Source organism: Gnatocerus cornutus, chromosome 9 (assembly GCF_029298725.1).
Source record: "Gnatocerus cornutus isolate USDA-ARS CGAHR chromosome 9, icGnaCorn1.1, whole genome shotgun sequence".
Classification (NCBI taxonomy): domain Eukaryota; kingdom Metazoa; phylum Arthropoda; class Insecta; order Coleoptera; family Tenebrionidae; genus Gnatocerus; species Gnatocerus cornutus.
Window position 1 is genome coordinate 11,379,022 of NC_142241.1, and position 22,360 is coordinate 11,401,381.

The 22,360-nt window shown below is 33.0% G+C and overlaps 1 protein-coding gene across 3 annotated transcripts in view; it reads left to right on the forward strand.

The window, feature by feature from the left end:
* LOC148168803 (neurotrimin-like) overlaps window positions 1-22,360 on the forward strand; it is a 140,468-nt gene that overhangs the window by 101,561 nt on the left and 16,547 nt on the right. For 2 of the 3 annotated variants that reach the window (XM_088046440.1, XM_088046442.1), the window contains exons 2-3: window positions 9,691-9,851; window positions 16,914-17,136. In XM_088046440.1, the coding sequence (XP_087902566.1) occupies window positions 9,691-9,851; window positions 16,914-17,136 (384 nt within the window). The remainder of the gene's footprint in view (window positions 1-9,690; window positions 9,852-16,913; window positions 17,137-22,360) is intronic. The other variant, XM_088046441.1, reaches the window with a different exon arrangement.

Genomic DNA, 22,360 nt, shown 5'->3' on the forward strand with positions numbered 1-22,360 from the left:
TAAAATTTATGATCTTTTCATTAATTACGGCCACATGGTTATCTGTAAAAAATTTAAACAAAAATAAAAAATAAAAATGTTTGTGATATCCATCTTTCTGTTTTGGGCTAAATTTTCTACAGATTGGCGAGAACTTGTGTCTAATATTTATCCATTGTGTCTTCCAGAAAATTCTGAGCAATTCTTTTGAAAGATTTCCAACCACTAGTTCATAAGCAAACTATGAACTTTTCCTAATCAAGAAGTGTGTTTATCTGTGCTGTGTTAGCATTAAAGTCATTTTAAAACTTAATATGTGCCTAGAAATTACGATTTTGTAAGCAATAACATTGATTTTTAATAAAATCGCCACAAAATAAAAAAAGTGTTGATTTTCTGAACTTTTGAATGTTTTTTGTCCTGTAACTTTTAAACCATAAAAAATAGCAATGTAACCGTAACCTCATCCAAAAGGCGAGATTTCAGTCTTTTCAATGATACGTTATAATGAAAAATCGATGCAATTCTTGAGTTATATGAAAATTTTCATACAAAAATTATCAAAAACAGCGTTGTTTTTTGGGACATAAAATCAGTTATTCAAAAATATCAAAGGAAAAACTACTCCTAGCTATGATTTTTATAAGTCGTGGGAAAGCTTATTAAATTCGTTAAAAAATTCCAAAAGTTTGCAAGTTTTAAAGAAAAATCAAAGAAAAAATCAATTTTTGTAGGGTAGAAAAATATCAAAAATTTCTCTGAATCCGAACCTAATGGAGCAAAATAAACTGCAGATTCGGAATCATCAGAAAACTAGTGTATCTAATTATTTGTTTTTCCAATGTGGCCAATAAGACGCATTTTTCCAAAAACTGCTCATCATGCCCACCTTTATTTTATTTTTACATTTTTTCATTAAAATGTCTGCATTGCACAGAAAATGTATTAAAACCAACGCCCAAGTTAAACTTTATATTTCGAATTTATTACGATCCAAAAGCTTTTTTCCACTTTTAACACAAGCGCTCCTTTAATATTACATTTGAAATAGTCATAATTTAAAAAAGCTACATAAACTGCGAATCGCAAGTTTTAAAAGCACGACATTTCTTGAGATTTACATCTGCAGATAAATAAGCTTTTACGATTGCATAACAGTAAAAAACGACTCCGAACTGCATAATGTTGTGTCCCAGCCAGTTATTTAATTTATTTACATCGTGTCGCTTTACTCCTGCAACAAAAGTAATAAAAGATTGCATTTCCCGAAAGTTTTCTAATCGCCAAATTGTGTACATTTAGCCTTTTACCCGTGTTTAACTTGTCATCTTTGAATGAAACTTCTACAAAAGTCCCAATTTTGAATTTTCGCGAATCGAGTTTCCTTAAGATTTATTTGATTTTGCGAGAAAACCCAAAAGTTCATTAATTACGCCTAGGTACAATGTCTGAAGAACAGAACTCATCTCGAGAAATTGACACTTAATTCGTCTTAATTACTTCTTAGCTTTCAGTCGACCGTGAATTTCAAAGATTTAGTTTCGCAGCTTCCACTGAAAAACACGTTTTATTAATTTGATGGGCTACTGGGTAAGGCGGGACAGTATCTTTTACACATTGTAACAAATCTTCTTAATTTTATTACAGGGGATTTTTAAGTTTAAGCCACTGAAATAAATTGTGTACTTTTGCGGACACTTTAACTGCAATTTCACTTCGTTCTCACCGGGAAGATTAATGACCGGCGGGTTTTAAAAATGTCCCGTAATCATAACCAGTAATTTCAGGTTTCACGTAATTTGATTTCGTCTTCGTTTCCTTATTTATGGGAATTAATTTCATCGGGTTCTAAAAGGAAACACAAGAAGACGAAAGCTTTGAGAATTTAAGCAAACTCTCTTGACGGGTTATTAAAAATCAAATGAACAATTACGAGTTGAAATTTCATTGGTCCTGGACAAGAGTGGATATCCGTCTATTTCCAGAAGACTTTTCAAAAGCAGGAGCTTGTTAACGAAAGTTGAGTCAGCGCGAATTGAAATTGTGAAGTTTAGAACTCTTTCGTTTTCGTTACAAATTTCATAAATTATAATTAATTTAGTTTAATTAATTTATCGACAATGTGAGGGGAAAGATGATTTACAACACAACCTTAATAAATCTTAAACGACTTGTATTGTTAAAATATTGAAAGCCGAATAAACAGAAGGAAGGAAGTTGATGTTTGCTTTGGATGTAAACGTTAAGAAGGAGTTAAGAAGGTAAAGTTTACTTTATGCATAAGCTTTGATAGGAACAAGTTTTTGCGGTTGTGCTTCCAATTTTCCATTCCAAGGAGGTAAAAATACATTACCCGCCTCTGTGGCATTTTACGACCATATAAAGATTGAGAAATTTTAAAGTAGCTTGTGTACCAATATTAGCTTTCGTCCGACGCGTCGGTAAATAATTAAATTTTAAAATTCAATAACGCTTTCCGCAACATTAGATGAAGCTTAGCTCCGCTGCTAATGTAAATAGAATTTCAGTTGCATAATAGAATATCTCTAAAGTTACTTGTTAACCTAAGCTTCCAAGAACTATATATAGAACAGAGTTTCACAGAGCACAATGTATTGGCTTACACAGTTATGACTTATGACATAAAGACAATGAGTCAGATGACTAGTTTGGATAACACGGTATCAAATGAACCTGGAGATGAATTCTGAGATGCATCGCTCTGATGAAGGTATTTAAGATTTCCGTCGCAGGAAAACGCGATTTACTATAACGAATTTCGCAGGGAGCAGGAGCTACACTTTCTTTGTTATTTCAACGTTGGTGAAACTTTATATTTTAAATTGGGTCCGATAAAAAAGTGATTAAAAGTCAACAGAAAGAAAGCCACGCAATGGCTTGGTTACTATAAATTTTCATAGGAATCTCAGGAATTATAATCTGGAATATTTATGCATAATTTTCTAGTAGACGCGTGATAAGAGTCCGCAATCCAAAGAAGAAAAATCGTCCGGTGAATTTAATGAAAAAAGAGAACAATCAATTCGGTCGCCGCATTGTCATCTTTTAACACAACAGATATATCATTTTGACAACACTGGAGCTTCTAGCTCCTGACTTGGAGTATATCGCCACAATTGTTGAAACTTTCCAGAGAATAAGAATCTACTTAAGATTATACCGAGAGCTTTAAAAGAGTTAAAAGACGGTAAATTTCCGGAATGTCTCCTGCAAAATTGCAATCAAGCTTTGGCCAAAGAGTTAAATGAAACTCGTTTTAAAAGAACTGTTTGACCGGCTCTTGTCAATCACGCAAAACCATTTATCGAATAAACGTGGCTATTTATACAGTTTCGATGCTCCAAAAATAGAAGCAATTACCCCTTCTTTTCTGTCATTACACTGTCGTTTACACGCCCATGACGCACGAGCCAACAAAACGTCTTGTCGCGCATAAACCATCGCCTTCGTTCGCGATTTCATCCTCGATAAGATCACACCATTGTGGCCAATTTGTAGCACGTTGAACGTAGTTTCGCGTGTCCTGCATGGTCACCAACATAATGCAATTGATTTAGAGTCTTGAGCAATTTTAGTTTCCACCCTCTAATTTGTAACTATCGATTTTACTCACAGCCTCGTTAATTTCTTGGTTAATCATCAACGTTTTATTCCCAGAACGATAGAGGTACAATCAATCACTTGCAACGTGTAACAATTTGTTTGCTAAACAGACACGCTGTCGCATCGATCAATCGACGACCAAACAGTTGCCCTTCTTGTCATTTTAAAACCGATTTTATCCAAGACGAAAGGAGCAAAAATTCGAATTGGGGGAAAGGACACGGGAAGCAGCTTTGAGGAAGGATAACGCGGTTGTTTTTGTTTTTAGCTACATGCGCTAAATGAAAACACAGAATTCTACTTTAATTTGATGGGATTCCGCAGTTTCATATCGGAGTTGTTATTTTGGTTTAGGTAGTCATTTCCTGGGAGTTTATAAACGGGAACTTATTGGTTTAAGCCATTGCTGTGCTCATAGCTAGCACCGTCAGCGGAGGGACTGCAACTTTGCTGGGGACAGTGAAAAAAAATAACAAAGTTATACATTGCTCTTCTATGTTTTAACTAGCGTTTCTGTTACCCAAATTATACATTCTGAAAACAAAAAAAAATAAAAAAATTTATATATAAATTAATTAATTGAAGTTTTATTGTCGAAAAAATCAGGTTTTGGTCAATATCTCGGTTATTTTCAAATCTAACTTAAACTGTTGGTGCTGGTTTCATTTAGAATTTCACGGAGAATCTAAAACCGAGCGACATTTTCACTTACGTCAATAAATAACCAAATTACAGACATTTAAGTGCATTTTAAAATAATGCATTTTTGGCTCCTATATGTAGGAACCTCAATATCTCACTTATTTTTAAAACCAGTTTAAACTATTGCGGCTCATTTTACGCAAAATTTAACACAGAATCCAAAACCTGGCGGTATTTTCAGGCAATAAATAACGAAAATTATAGCTCCTATATATTTGTATAAAACTCAAGCTTATTTTTAAAACAAACTTCAAAACTTTTTGTTTAAAACAAATTGAAAATTGGAAGAACCGAATTAGAAGAGTTTAACATTGCGGATAGTAAAACATTAAAATAAGATAAAACAATTCATTTGAAGGAAAGAGCAACATTATTTGTCATATTCTGTGTTCTCTGTCTCTTTCCATGTATTTATTTCCCCTAAAAACCCGATAAAACCAATGTGTCGAAATGTGTATAATAGATAAAGAAGAATAAATTAGAAAAAAATAAGTAAATAAAAAAATGTAGTTACAAAAACTTTAAAATTCGTATGAGATTTAAAAAGAAATTCAAACAGATCTAAAGAAAATCTAAAAATGCTGAAATTTTTAGAGAAATTAATGAATTTAAGTACCTATATTGAAACATAAAAAACACCAGAAAAAAAATTGAAACATAAGGAAAATCTAAACAAAACGTAGAAAAACGTAAAGAGAACAGACAAACCCGACGAAGATTCTAATAACAGTTTAGAGAATCTAAAAAAAATTAAGGACTAAAAAAGAGTCTTCTTTCTCTTCGTATACAGGGTGTCCCAGAACTCACGCCTAGCCGAAAAAGGGCGAATGCCGACAGCAATCAAGACGCCAAAAATGCAATTTGTTTTGTCCAGATGTGCATTAAAATTGAGAAATTGCTTAACGAAACTGACCAATCCCAGACGCTCAAGCACAAATAATATTAACGTTGCTAGGTTTCATAATTAAATCCTAAAAAGGAAAATTGATTTGGTCCACTACATTTTTATAACTGACATCTAATGTCAATCTGACAGATAAAAACCACACAATGACGTTTCTAAAAAGAACTCTTTTATTACAAGAAGAAACAGAACAAGGCACATGATGTAATGGTTAAATCAAATGCTTGAACAAACCACCATTATTTTGGACACACAGATGAGCTCTTCTAACCAAACTTTGACATGGTACGGGTGCCGGTGATCTGTCGCGAGAATTTTTTGTACAGAAGATTTTCCGATTTCTAACTGGCGTGCCACAGTTCAGATACTTTGCGTGGAGTGTTGATCAACCGCTTCCAAAACGGCTTCTTCATTTTCAACAGTTCTGGCCTGTCTTGGTGCTCCACCAACTTCGCGCCGATCTGTTAATAACTGATCAGTGTGTCCAGCTCGAGAAACAACACTAATAAGAATCGTTTGTTGTCCGGATAATAATCACGACCTGGAAAACGTCCTCGGTACGTTCTTGCTGCTAACGTCGAATTTCGATCGCACTCTTCAAAAATAAGACGCGTTTCGAGGCATTCTGCCGCCGAGTACTCCTGAACTGTTTTAGGATATTTGTTAACACCAAACACCAACTAGGAAACCAGCAAGCAAGGGAAACCACAAGAAACGCCGTTTCACACTCCACTTCGATTTTCACTGTGTCAGTTGTCCTCCAGGTGTGTCTCTTGTCATTCAACGCTCGTCAACCAGTAGTCTTCAACCCTCTAGTCAATTTCTAAAGTACGCTGAGCCGTTTCTGCACACTAAGTTCAATATGAGTTAGATTTATTGAAGCCTGTCATTCTAACGTCAGTGAAATTTATAGTGGACCAGATTGTTCATACAAAATTCAAAGGAGAAAATTTAAACTGGTTTCTTAGCAACACGCCAGTGTATCCTCCAGACCATCTCCACGCGGCCTTGTGATTGGTCAACTTTGTCATGTCTTTTCTCAGTTTCTGTTGGAGCTGGAACTTTTTTTTCAGCAATTTACACATTCACACCTTTTCCCGATATCCCCAGTTTTCGGCTAGGCATGAGTTCTGGGACACCCTGTATAATTCTAAATTTGCACAAAAATTTTAGAAAATCTAAGAACGATCTAGAAAAAACAACAAGTAGCTAAAAAAGAAAAAGAAAAAAGGTGATCTAAAAAAAATTCGGTACATTTTTTGATAAAGCTTAGAAAATGCAAGAAAAATTATTTGAACAATTCACTCAGGGTTTTAGGAAAAAAGTCTAAAGAAAATTTAAAGGATCTAAGAAGAATTGGACCAAAGTTAAAAAATAATAATACAGGTGAAGAAGAAAAATTAAAAAATCGAGTAAATTAAAAAAAAATTACGAAAATCTTTAACATAAAAACCGTATGATTTTATAAGGAATTTAAGGATTCTAAAAGGAACTAAAGAAAATCTATAAAAGCTTAAAATTTTGATAGAATTTAGAGAATCTAAAACAAAACATAAAAACCCTAGAAAGAAAATTTTGAAACACTGTAAAGAAAATCTAAGAAAAACGCAAAAAATGGCCAGAGACCAAGAAGAATCTAATAAAAGTTTAGAGAATTCAAAGTAAATCTCAAGACCAAAAAAGTGAATATAATTTTTTTTTATTTCAGTAACTTGGTGAAAAATGATTTTTTTTATCCTATCATATAGTCCTAATCCTAGAGATTTTATTCCAAAATTCGGAAATTTGGAAATTCTATTAAGTATAAAATTAGCTTTTAGGCCAAAAACCTCAAAAATCGCTTCCGGTGCCGGTAACCCAATTATTCCAGGCAACCCAAAAAAGCTCAATTTTTAATTCCGCCGCAAAGAGGGCGACTTTCATAAATTTCTGCTAACCGACCACAATATATTTTTCCAGTACATTTCACTCCGCTTTTTGTCTCTAATTTTCCAATAAAGAATCGTATCCATTCGCGGCCATTTCCTGTAATCCAAAACTCGCACCCTTTTTCACCGCGCTAAATCTCCCACTGGTTTTCCCTCCATGTCCTCAAAGACTGCGTCCAAGCGAAGGAGTTGCGGAAAGGGACCTACAATGAGTTATGTCTGGATGGTGGTATTGCCATAAAGGACCGCTTAGTTTTCATTAGTGCGACAATCATAGTCGTGAGGGGAATTTAAGCCCTGTTCGATTCCCTGAGTGCTCGTGTAAATTTCATCACGCGAACTTTACCAGAGACAGGTCGCCACGTGACTATTATAATGACCGGGATCGGGAAGGCATCTCGCATTCCATTCTTAGAATTCGCAGTTTATTGCTCGGATGGTCCGAGAGATGATAATTGATAAAGGGATCGGATTCTGGTTAACCGAACAGGTTTTAATTAAAAAATCTTCACATTTCCGCGACACGATTGGGGGGCAATTATTGAAAAACTGAACGTTGTTTGCATGGATTTACCACAGTCCTTAAAATTAAATTTTCTGACAACTGCGATAATATCAAACAACACTCGGCAATTACGGTTCATGACTAGCAGTAAAACCTTATCAAACGCAAATAAATAAAATTAAAATACATTAGTCGGATTTTTTCAACCGATGGCTTCAGTTTACTTTTGCGGTCGGAGTCCGGAACTTCATTGCATTGCAAATCCTCGATATAAATCAGTCAATAGTGTCAGAATCAAACAACTTGCTGGAAGCTCTACCGAGATCTGTTAACTGATGCATTATATTACGTATTAGCTGTCCATGGGAACAAGCGACCATAGTTCCTGACACTCGTGTTTATCGACACAATGCCCTCAAAATTTCAAAATACAGTCCCATTTCACTGATGTTGGAGTGACGGCTTAATTAAATTGATAGATGAAGAGGAAAACTGTTAGCGAATGATGGAAAGACAAAAAATAGATCAATCAATAGACAACAAGCCTGGAGCAATTGTTCTATAATATCGAGCTTTGTTGTGTTTTCAATGATTTAGAAATACGCTTAAGGCCTCCATTTAGAAAATTAAAAAAAAAGGTTTGCAATGAGGCGGAGAAAACCTAATTAACGTAATGACGTTGTCCGTTTGTCAGAAACAGCATTAAAATTTTAATTGTCTTCAAGCAGATTCGGGATCAAGAAACTTCTTGAATAAATATTGGATAAAACGACAAAAACAATTCTTTGTTTGTTCGCCGCACTAACAAATCTGTAATTGCAAAAAGTTTCGCATTCAAATTAATAGTTTTTATCAGAGAACTTTGCCTCTAGTCCCTTTGCGGTGACAAACTGTAATGTAGCGTCTGGTAAAGTTTGGGGGATTTACCCTACTTCTGTCATAAGTGTTTGTATATAAATTGTCCTCAAACATTTATGACAAACTTTCCCAAATATCCAAAATTTTATCAAACGAGGGAACTTGCCTTAATCCAATTGATATGGTAAACACTTAGCTGAAGTAATAACACCAAACTTTCTACTACTTGTAAACTCGAGCGTTTACGACACCATTTATAGAAAACTCGCTCATATTATTTGATAATGCAAAGTTGTCCCGGTTGATCTGCAAACATTGAATTTTTCGCCTGTTTGCGCCTTATGTGTCTCAAGCTTTCTAGAAACTTGCATACAAAGTTTAGACGTCAGATGATAAATTGTCGCTTTTTGTTCGTTTTTCGGCGAAATACATAAAAGTACAATTAGCCATTCTAAACTCGGCGAATTTTTCTTTATTAGTTTGTTTGCCAAGCTGCTCTAATGTAGCATTCGTGCATCTACAAAACAAATTTGATTTATGGGTAAATATGACACTAGCTACGTTCGTATAAATTCATTAGAAAATTCCAGGCGCTCTCAAATAAACGAGATATCGTCTTATTTTCTCATTGCTACACATTTTTTATGTAATAAAGCGTTTACACCGTGAACGGTATCAAAGCGTTAAAGTAGTTGTTTAAGATGACGCGCCCCATTAAGAAGATGTTAATTAATTAAGAGAGTCTTTAAATGAATTTTATTTGTTGGCTGAAACGTCTCACGATGAGAAATTAATTGTGTTATTAAATTAGACTATGTTTTACTAGAAGCCTGCAAAATGAACAAACTTTCGAGGTCGTTTCTTGACTTCACTGTAATTTAAGATCCAGCTTTCAGAGATTAAATTGTAGATATAAAAGTGGGTTCATTTCGAAATTCCCATAAATCTAGAAACACTTCTTATTGTGTCTCTAGGATTCAACAACAATGAAACCAAATCATGCAAGTAACACGTTTCGTTGAATTAAAATTGTTTTCGTTTTTGTCTTCCATGTGTTCACACGTCCGGAAGCAATCACCTCGCCACCATTCTAATTACTTTAAAAGTTTAAAATCCATGATCTCCAACCACGTCTCCGCCATTAAGATGAAGCACGTGCTCGGATTCCATCAAGCTCTTTATTGTTACAGTGGTGTGCGCCGTGCAGCCTGGAAGTGGGACTTCAGGGTCTTCATCCGAAGCATCGACACGAGGCCCCCACTTCGACACGGCCGCCTCCAAGAACGTGACTGCTTTATTGGGTAAAACCGCCTATCTCAACTGTAGGGTAAAGAATCTGGCCAACAGAACGGTGAGTTTTTGCATATTATGGGGGTTCGATAGTCCAGTGATGACTGAGAAATCCTTTCGGATCATGGGCTGACTTTGACGGATGCGAAGACTCAACCGTCCGAACTGAATATCAAAGGCGACGGGAAAATCGTGGAAATTTGCAATCCCTCTAGATACTGTATAGACAGAAAATAAAGAATCGGTTCATCATCAATCTTTATGGCCGTCGAACGCCTCTTATATCCGTCGCAGAAATTGCGAGAGCCGTCTCCAGACGGTTTTCACAGAGTCGATGGGCTTTATCGCCTGTCTTCGCGTCGTACTCCGGCATAAACGAGCCATGAAAATTATCCTGCTGCAACGACAAATCCGCGCGATTATTAAATTAAGGGGTAAATTGACGAGGCCGGAATTATTGACTTTCCACAGTCTATGATCCGGGTTTGCCGTCGATATTCATACACTTTTTAAGATTCCGTCTGCGAATTACCGTAATTAAAACCATTCTTTCTTAAATACTCAACTTGTTCAAATTCTTGTTAAAAATATTTCCCAGCACTCGCAAAGTCGCTCATTCCGACGTTCTGATCAAATTATTGGTTACGCCAACAATTTCAAAACTCGTTAATTAAATAAAACAACAAACTTGTACCCGCTTGTGCCAATACTAAAAACAACCAGTTCTACATTACTCCAGCTCAATTATTCAAGACCAAGCAAAACTCTATACACATTGCTGATTCCATAAATTTTTAATCACGCTCCGAAGATCCATTTTGGCGGCGTTCGTCTGAAAAACGACTCGAGCTAATCGAAATTAATATCAACGACGTCTTGAGACCTGAATGCATCAATCGTTAAATTAGGGTTGTAAGTTTACAGCTCGGATCGATTCTGAGTAATTACTTAACGCTTGCAGGTCACTTGTTTCAATGCATGCAGTATTGGCCTTGTAATCGATGTAATTACTAGGCAATAATGTTGACGCTAAATTACTGAATATTTAATTTACATTCACATTGAAAGTTTGCGACGTCCTGAATAAAGCACAGCTTTTAAACACTGAATCAAACACAGCAGTTTGTAATTAGTTGTAACTCCTTCCGAGTTACACAGAGCTTAACATTTGCCAAGTTGTCTCCGACTGTTTCTCTAAAGACATAAGTCTTTAAAACAGAAGCGACGTCGTTTTTTGGGGTGATTAAGCTAATGCAAGATAAAAGAAAAGTTTTGACAGCAAAAATAACCACAGCTTAGTGGTTTTAATTTTATAAAACAATACAAGCAGTCCGGAACAGTGAAAGTATGATGAAAATGAAAATGAGAATGTACTGATGATGTCAACACTAATCCTTCTCATTTCTGCTTTAATGCAGACATGGCAGAAATGGGAAAAAATGAATCGCCGTATAAAAATAATGGGAGGTAAATTGGTGCTGATGTTTCAAAAAAGCTGATTATAAAGAATTTCTTTGATGTAATTTGAACGTACTTTGTTCTTGGAATTGTAATTTTATGACGAGGTCTCCAATTACACAAATAAGAAATAAAAATGGTGGATGCGCCGGGTTAAACAACCTCCTAGCAAACAGAATATGATACAAAATTTGCTCATCAAACTAAACAACTCTTATTTTGTTCCCGAAAACTTGTATAGAGTAATTAGGATCCGCTTCGAATTAGTTTTCATCAGTTTCGAAATAAATTTGCCCACATCCCTAACTTCAAACAAACACAAAAATAAACTCAACACAAACATGTTTGATGGAATACGCAAAACTTTTTCCGATTAGATTGGACATGTGGAAAAGTCAGTTTGGAATTGATTAAATAACTATGATATGGAAGTACTCAAAGGTGAACGAAACAAGAACTTTGCAAATTAACTTAATACGAAAGCTCTGACAAGAAAAAATGTGAAAACTTCGGAATAGTCGAATACTACTAACAACTTGAAAAACATTTTCACTTAAAGTTTTTAATATTTCAGCGTTTCTTTTATAAACTGCAGTCACGTACAAAGGTCACGTTTAGTTTTTCTTGTTCTGTATCAAGCAAACTGATTTATGACTCGAGTTATTTCAATAAGCGTAAAAGTGTTGGGAGTTGTGACATGCAATTTATTTTTTTCGCGATAATTTTTAGGAAAGACGGAATCGATCATTGTTTCAAACTCTTATCGGAGTTATCTGTCTCGAATGTAGGGTACAACTTACAAACGAGAGAGGGTGAATGCTAATTAATATTGCATGTTCACTGATTGTAAATAAGCGAGTTGTTGGGGAAAGTTTAAACTTAATTTTTTACACAACTTATTTCAGAAGTATTACAGATGGAAAGGAGTGATATTTCACGCTCTGATTACATGCAAGATACACATGAAACGTACAATAAATGGTGGAGGCGCCGGACTATTGGCCAACGACGATGACCAATTTTATTTTTAATTTCTTTGACACCGTTTTGGGAGTTTCGATTTTTAATTTTAACACTCGCGCAGGACGTGGTTTCAGCAATTCTTACAAGGTGTGGCGATGCGATCGCGAGAGTTTTTAGTTTACAAAAAGTTATAAAAACATAAAGAATTATTCACTTACCTGAACATAAAAATTTTTACCTGTAAATTACCATTCACTAACACTAAAACTTCGCAAAAAAAAAAAGTAAACTCTTGCACTCCGCGGGGTCCATCGTCGTTCAAAAACTGCCACCAAAAGGAAAAATCCTACCTTGTTGGATCCAACTTTGCCATCATCTTCATATACTGCAATAGAAGTTTTTTATTAGAAATTTGTACCTACATTTTCAAAGTAACAGTCAACTTACCCTTTAATCCTGGTCTCTAAGCTGTATCGTCACTCTCCTACCATTGCATTCCCCTCTAGGCACCAGGAACCACTCACTCACTTTTAAAACCCCCCATCATGGAAGCCCTACCTTTAATTCCTGACTATTAGTAAAGTGCACTAAAATTAATTTCGAGTTGCCACAGCACGTCTTAATTGAACGAAACTCTGGGCACAACTACATAAATAAATAAATAATTGCTGCTCCTTATTACATTATAGTTACTTATTTTTTGACATTTTTTTGTCGGTGGCGCAACATGGCACCACTTAGCTGCCAATCAACTAATTAAATGAAAGATTAAATGAATAGGTAACACTTTTTTTAACAAAAAATTAACACGGTGACATAAGACCGCTTCAAGAATTTACACCAAAGATCTAAAAAAAATAAACCGAATTTCTAGTTATGAATCTTATCAATTTTCGCGATTATGAAAGCAATATACCATATCTGCCTTCAAATAAAGTGCATATTGACCAATTTTAAGAATGTTTCTATGTAAATCAAAAATTTCCATAATTTCAAGGCTTTTAAATTTTATCCATCATGATGATACAATTAAAAATAGTAACTTCCTTAAATTTCATAGGTGTAGCACTAGAATTACCAACAATACGAACTTTTGTGAAACATGTTTGAAATTATGGCTTTATTTTAAATATCAAAATTTCTAAAAATTAGATCTTTTGTTTTACAACTTTGTCATTTTCTAGAGTTAATACACGACTCAAAAATAATAACTTCTCCAAATTTCAAAGTTGTAGCACTAAAACTGCCAAAATGATGTGAAGAATGTCAATTTTTGCTTTCCCTTCAAAATAAAAACTTCTAAAATTGGTGTCTCTTATTCAGTATGTCCCCGGATTGAGTTCACAAAAGGGAAAAGAAGTTTATTTTCCATTTTACAAAAAAAGACAAAGAAATAAAATTTTTTGCTTATTTCTAAACAGATAAATCTGTAATTAAAATTTCAAAATTATTAGTTTGTACTCTTAAAATTAATTTTTTCATTATTTTTATTTATTAAATTTTGTAATCGTAATTATATAATAGCAGGCTGTGGATTCACAATATCAAATAGTGCGTTAAAGATTAAAGGAAAATTTACCCAATAATGTGTAAGCATTAAAAAATTGGAAAAGAAATGCAATTGCATCCTTAACAATAATTGAGAAAATTCGAAACAGTCTTAAAAAATTACGAGTTAGAGCTAAAACAGGTAATGGGTCAATCAAATAGTGGAAATTGGTTTGAGTTAAGGAACAAATTTCATTCCTTTGACATTTTTTGCAAAATTAAAAATAAAAAAGTTCTTCGTAATTTTTGTTCTTTTCGATTTTAAAAACACCAGCTTGATAATATTAAAGTTTTAAATAAAGATTTATTTATTTTAAAATAAGCAAAAAATATTATTCCTTTGTCATTTTTTTGTAAAATAAAAAATAACGGTTTTTTCCTCTTGTGAACTCAATCCGGGAACATTCTGTATATTCTAGAAATTTGGCAGAGTGATTACACGACTCTAAAGTAATAACTTCCTCAAATATCATAGCAGAAGCACTTAAATTACCAAAATAACAACATTTTGGTGGAAGATCTCAAAAATTTTTGGTATTTCTTACAAATAAAAATTTCTTGTGTCTTTTGCTCTACAATTTACAATTTTGTAGAGTTAAAACACGATTCAAAAAGAAATTGTAAATTGTCGAAATTTTGTAGCTAGAGCACTAAAACTACTAAAATTACGAATTTTAATAAACGAAATGAAAAATTTTGACTTGTCTTTAAAACAAAAATTTCTCAAATTTGTGTCTTTTGCTTTACGATTCTGCAATTTTGTAGACTTAATTCACGACTCCAAGGTAGTATTTTTTCCAAATTTCATAGCTGTAGCACTAAAACTACGAAAATTACAAATTTCGGTGAAGGATATCAAAAATGTTTGGTGTTTCTTACAAATAAAAATTTGTAAAACTTGTGTCTTTTGTTCTACAATTTTGCAATTTTATAGAGTTAATACACTCTTCAAAAGTAGTAACTTTCTCAAATTTCATAGCTTTAGCAATAATTCTACCAAAATTACGAATTTTCGTGAAGCAATCGTCTGCAATTTTTGTTTCTCCATTAAAATAAAAATTTCTAAAATTGGTGCCTTTTATCCTATAATTTTGGAATTGTCTAGATTGATACACAACTCAAAAATAGTAACTTCTCCAAATTTCATAGTTGTAACACTAACACTACCAAATTTACAAATTTTCGTGAAAGATGTCTGAAATTTTTGCTTTGCTTTAAAAATAAAAATCTCTAAAATTTGTGTCTTTTATTCTACATGTTTTCGATTTTCTAGATTTAATACACAACTCAAAAATAGTAACTTCTCCAAATTTCATAGTTGTAACACTAACACTACCAAATTTACAAATTTTCGTGAAGGATGTCTGAAATTTTTGCTTTCTTTTAAAATAAAAATTTCTAAAACTTAGGTCTTTTTTTCTACAATTTTGCAATTTTCTAGAAATAATACACGACTCAAAACTAGAAACTTTACATTTTATACAGCAGCACTAAAATTACTAATATTTCGATTTCTTTTATAGTTATAAATAATTATTATTATTTAAAAACATAACGTTTCAAATTAATCATTTGTGTAACGTTTTAATTGCAACCTGTTAACGTCATATCAATCTAGCAAATTCTATCGTAATTTGTTCGGAAAAACTATTAAAACCTTGTGGATTTTACATCGATTAAGTTGGTACGCTTAACTTCACCCATTTACCACCAATTTTAAAAATATAAAACTGCATCTAAGTGGTTCCTTTGTTCTAAATATGTAAATGTCACACGCCTGTGCTCAAAAATCCAAACAAAGTTTGTTACATAAGTGAGTTTTTGGCTTCTGCCACTATTCTCGTTTTCTCTTGATGTATTGTTGAATGGTTCGAAAATAAAATAACATATTTAAGAACAATGCCAAATGAAACTAAAAATAAGACCCCAAAAGTATCCAATAACAGATAGTATAAGTGACGCTTAGAGGCCTCGAAAGTTTTTGCAATTCTCATATGAAAATTCGACTCTTTAATAGTCTACCGGCGAACCTTGAGCTTGGTCTTGAAAACTCCTAAGACCTAAGCGGTGCTACGTTTTCGTTAAGTTTACATTAGAATGCTCAATTCCAAGTACACATGGCGACGGTATTTGCATAACAATACGAGGCTTACGTAAACTCCGGTGAATTTACTTTGATAATAATATCGTTCAGTTTACGAGGAGGCTTCATTTGCAATGTGCCATCGCCGAGATAAAAGCACATTACGTTATTTACACGAGTTAAATACGAGTTTTCCTCGTCGCCACTGTCGCCGCCACCAGAAGCCTTCCGGCGACCGGTTTCAATTTCCTGAAAAAACGCCCATAAACAAATTTCTTGACTACATTTACTTGATTAGAATGATTTCTTTATTTCCCGCGGGATTTGATAATAATTAAACAGGCAATTAACCCTCACGCTCATAATCAACGCGAAACAGGGACTATGGCAAGATTAATGGATTTCTTATTGTAATGGAGAAGTTGCATTGTTTCAGTCAGGAACATTACGTTGGCAGAGTATATTAAATGTAATTAATGCGCCGGTCCAGTGATTAATTGAGGATTCGTTTCTTTGCCATTAATAAAAATAATAATGCCCTCACGAATGCTAAACAATACGGGAAAGTATAAAGAGCGGAAGACCGATCAAAGGATATCACGAAGATGAAAAATTTCGGTTTATTTCCTACAAAATAACATACATGATGATGAAGCGAAATTAGCTGCAACTTCTTCAAGATAACTTTGTGCCCTTTTCCCGCGACGATTTATAGCAAATAAATTCCTACATATTCGAAATCGGTCATACGAGCAAATTTGCATTTTATAGTCCTTTGGCTTTTATTATGCTATACACACACCAGTTTTTACGCTTTAGTTTTGATGTGTGCAGCCGACTTAATGTGAAATCGATCAGAATATAAAATCAAGCAGTACACATTTAAATATCGTCAAACTGAAACTTTCCGCCTCACTAACCAAAATTCTCGACAAAAAATATGCCTTAACTTATTTCTCAGTCATCACTTTTACATGTTGTGTGATAGTACACTAGGATTTAAAAGCACGAAGTAGTGGTAGAATGCACGCCGCCACACAAGCTTCCAGTAGAGCTATCGCTCCATTGCAGATGTCTCTGCAGGTGTCGTGGGTGCGGCATCGCGACGTCCATCTGTTGACGGTGGGCAGATATACCTACACGAGCGACCAGCGCTTTCGAGCTATACATCAGCCTCATTCCGAAGACTGGACTCTTCAAATTAAGTACCCCCAGCATCGGGACTCCGGCGTTTATGAGTGCCAGGTGTCTTCCACGCCGCATCTCAGCCACTTTATACATCTCACAGTCATAGGTCAGTGAGTATACTTAAAATAAGTTTTTACATTTTATGTTCTTAGATTTATAAAAAAGATTCTTAGGACAGATTGCAGAAACGTTGATTAAACAACGGACTTATGAAATCTTGAATTAAATTTTGTCCTGAAATATCATTTAATCTGATTGGAGAAACGTGGGATTACGTAATCCAGGATAAAATGTTTTTGCTTACAAACAAACCACATTCTTAATAAGTAATATTTGAAGTAAAACTTGCAAATTATGGGTGATTCCGGAAACAGATATAAAAAAAATTACTTTATGACGAAGTAAACATTTACAATATTTCAAATTAAATTCCGAATTTTTGCTAAATTTAGGAATACGAGAATAAAATTTGGAGACAGTACTACTTTTCACACGCTTGTTAACTCTGCCAATTTCCAAAATTTTTGAACCAGAACCTAAAATTAATGAGTTTAGGAAAATTATTTTGTAAATTTTAATTAAAAAGAGAAAGATTGGCTTTCATTGACAGGGTATGAACCTATAAGCTTTTTTATTTTATTTTAGAAACAATTTTTTAGGACTTCTTTATAATAGGACGAACTAAAAATTTTCAATATTTTATATGTATTAGAAAATTAAAATTTTTTAAAAAATTTTAAAATTTTGGAATTTGGCTAAATTACTCGGCGTGTCAATAGTAGTAACGCCTTCAAATTTCAATATTGCACTCTTTATATTAGCGAAATTACGCAAAATAATCTAAAATAATACCTATAAGAAATTTTTGGTCTGTCCGGAAAAAAAAATGTAAAATTTATGATTCTAATTCTAAATTTTGGAATTTGGTGGAATTAATAAACATGTCAAAGGTAGTAATGGCCCCAAATTTTGATTTTGTATTCGTAACATTAGCAAAGAGACGAAATTTAATATAAAATTTTTAGTTGGTCCTAAAATAAAAAATCTGTTTCCAGCTCTAAACTTCTGAAATTTGGTAGAGTTAGTGTCAAAAGTAGTACTGTGTCCAGATTATATTCTATTATTCCTAAAATTGCCGAAAATACAAAATTAAATATGAAATATTGGAAATTTTTAATTCGTCCTAAAATAAAAAAATTCTAACAATCTATTTATGATTCTAAAATTTTGGAAATTGACTTAGTTAACACCCGTATTAAAAGTAGAACTATGCCCAAACTTTATTCTTATATTCCTAAAATTGCCGAAAAAACGAAATTAAATATGAAATATGGGAAATTTTTAGTTGGTCCTAAAATAAAAATATTTTGAAAAATCAGTTTTCAGCTCTAAATTTCTAAAATTTGGCAGAGTTAGTAGACGTGTCAAAAGTAGTAGGTACTCTGCTTAAATTTCTTTTTATTATTTTTAAAATTGCGAAAAACACGAAATTAAATATAAAATATTTTTAATTCGTTCTAAAATAAAAAAATCCTAAAAAATCTGTTGGTTCGAAATTTTTCGAAATTGACTGACTTGACAAGCGTATCAAAAGTAGAACTGTGCTCAAATTTCATTCTTTTGTTCCTAAAATTAGCAAAAATATAATTTAATATGAAATATAGGGAATTTTTAGTTGATCTTAAAATAAAAAAATCAGTTTCTAGCTCTAAACTTCTGAAATTAGGCAGAGTTAATAGACGTTTCAAAAGTAGTACTGTGCCCAAGTTTCATTCTAGTATTCCTAAAAGTTAGTAAAAATATGAAATTAAATACATAAACGAAAAAAATTTCATATTCCATATTAAAGTTCAAATTTTCGCAAATTTTAGAAATTTTATTTTTAAGCAACCCCTCAATGCTTAAATTTGAAGATTTAAAATTGGAAAAACCATACTTTTAGTAAGTGGTTTTTAAGCAATTTTTTTTTTTATTTTTTCCCGTACTTTAAAATGACGTTAAGTCCAAGTTGTTTCTGCAATCTAAATTGCGTTTAGTCCTTTCTATAGTTCAGAACTAAATTTTAAATTTTTAATCATAGATAAAAGCTTTAATCTTGAACTAAAATCATAGAAATCCAGAGACTTCAAAATCCTGAAATTTCAAATTCAGGATATAAAAAGGACCTGAGTGTTCGTGAATTTAGAAACCGAGAGCTTGAGAGCCGAAGTTCGTAAAGTTTACAACCTAGAAAAAAATCGATTTCGCTCTGATCGCTGGAATTCAAATCTCTTTCGTAAAACGTTAGTGTTAATGCCAACGTAAAATTTAATTTTGTAAACAGTTCGATTTAGGAACAGTTTCATTAATTAAAAAGACGATCATAACGTTTAAGTATCAACTATTAACAATAATTGTTATTATTATTGGTCAACTTATAATGAAACTTTAGAGTTGTGTCTTCATTTCCTATCCAAATGTGCAGTTCTTACCAAAAAACGCACGCAAGAAACAAAACGTGATATGGATTAATTTCACATAACGTAATCCAATTCTCTGATAAGCTTCTGTTGTAGGGATTTGGTGCGACCTTCAAATTCCAGTTTTTAAGCGTTTCAATCAATACATATTCCCGCGTTGTTGTCCCATTGGTCTTTTATTAAATCTACATACATTTATTAAATTAGATGTACTACATTACCATCATATCTCGAATTACATCTACAGCGATCGGATGTCTCAAAACATCAAATGATCCAGCAGTAAATGCATTATTAATATCCATTTCTATTCAACATGGAAACATATCACGTGCAACTGTTAATATCGGCATTAATCAAGTTAATACCTGAACCGCCCTCAAACTTCAACAAAGAGAAGGTGCGAGAAGTCACACAAACTTATGCTTTTCATCAGCTCTGATTGAGACGTTCATGAAGCTGAATTATCAATTTCCGGAACTGTATTCTATAGCAATTTGGAATTAATAGTTGCAATTAGAGACGGGAATAATTTTGATTTAACGATTTTCTTCGTAGTTACTAAATATTTTACTACTTGAGATGTGACAGGTCCAACCCATATTTCTTCTCATATTTACAAACTACGGAATTATTAATTGAAAGGATCGATAGCCTTACCATGACATTAAACAAACAGTTTCGAGGTTTTCATAACAAAAAAAAAATAGAATTGTCTACAATATCAGGTCATCAATATTATAATTTTGTTTAGTTACATTTGCTTGTTTCGAAAATCAACCTGAAAGACAAATAGCTTATTTTATTATTCATGTTCCATAAAACAATCTATTTTACAAATCCATTTAACCGTCTGAATTATTGAAGCTTTCCATTAAAATATAAATTCAGTATCTGATCCTGCTAGACTTGGTTGCTTTATTTATTGATTATGATTTAAACCGACATAAAAATAATAACGGAACGATTATAATGTCTGCAAAAATCTCTACGAAAATATAGTTAGTCGTTCCGGGAATTTATGTTCGGTAAAGACTTAAAGGTGTAGATTTATTACAATGTATAGCTTCATAAATGTTGATTAATAGCGCAAGTTCGATTCATAAGCGCCCGCTTCCTTCTAACTGAAATGCAACTTGTAACAAATGCAACTAAACAGCGCTGATAGACGACAATAATTTATTTTGATCACATTTTCAACGAACTCGTCATTTTTCACGAGAGGAAGATCAAATAACGCCAATGCGAGGATTCAAATTACGTAAATCTGTTTATCTTCAAAATGAAATTGTTTTAAACATTTTTCGGGTGGAAAATTCGAATTTTAAACACGCTAATTGGAAATAATAACCTCCACTAATTTCGGGTCTGCAGCACCAAAAAATAGGACTTTATTCACACGCGAAAAATTGGAATAATTGTAATTATATGCCAAGGGAGAAAAAAAAGTGTTCCGGCCGGAGCGTTATTATTTCCCGAAGAATTAAGAACTAAAACTTCAGAACTTGAGAGTAACAATATATGACTAGATACTCCAACACATTGTGTGTCTTTCGTTTTACAATTTGGTCGAGTTAATACACGACTCAAAAGTAGTAACTTCGCCTAATTTCGTAATGATGGCACTAAAATCACTAAAATTACGAATGTGTGTAAGATTTCGAAAATTTTTGGTATTTCTTACAAATGAAAGTTTTCTAAAATGTGTGTTTTTGCTCTACAATTCTGCAATTTATTAGAGTGAATACGCTACTGAAAAGTAGTAACATCCTAAAATTTCGTCGCTGTAGAACTAAAATTACCAAAATTACGAATTTTCAATTTTCAATTTTCAAATTTCATAGCGGTAGCACTAAAATTACCAAAATTACGAATTTTATTGGAGAATATCGAATTTTTGCTTCGTTTTGAATATTGAATATAAAAAATAATAATATAAATTTTCTAAAATTTGCTTTTCGCTCTACAATTTTCTGATTTAGCAAAGTTAAAAGATTACTCAACAATAGCAACTTTCTCAAACTTCATAGCTGTAGCACTAAAATTACCAAAACTAAGAATTTTTTGGAGGTTGACGGAAATTTCTGCTTAGTCTTCATAACAAAAATTTCTAAAATTTGTGTTTTTTGCTCTAAAATTTTGAAATTCATGACTAAAACTATGCCAAAATTCTGATATCGATATCTCGCTTATTTTTTAGAGTAAACTTAAGTTAATATACATCAGTGTACGCAGAATTTTCCGCAGATTCCAAATCTGGAATTTAAATTCAGATTCGACAACAAATAACGGAGTTATGGCCGATCAAAGTTTCGGAAAGTTGATTTTCATTTTTCCTTATTTTTCGTAATTTTTAAAGTTAAATATCTCGGAAACTATTGGAGGTATCGAGCTGCGGTTTGCGCCATTCTTTTTCTCGGCTAATTTTACGTTAGAAAATGTTGTCAAAAGCCCAAAAATCAATAGTCGATTTTTCGCGAAAAAAAAATCCGACTCAAACGATGAAAATTTTTCATTTTTTTTTATTTTTGGCTATAGCTTGTAAACTATTTGTCCGATCGATCTCAAATTTGGCCACTTGATAGATTTCGAGCTCGTCTTTCGGCTGATGTATAATTCAAAGCTATTACACGTCGTTTTTATTTTGAAAACAATGATTGAAAATCACCCTAAAATGACGTTTTCAAAACAGTTTTTGGCCAATGCCTCGTTTATTTATTAAGAAAACTCAACAAATTTGATCTCATTTTACGCAGAATGTCACGCTGAATCCAAAAACATGAGAATTTTTGAATTTTCGTTAACAAATAACTGAGTTATGGCCGTTTGAATTTTTGGGTTGTCGCCAGAGGGCCTAATTTTTGAAGGTTC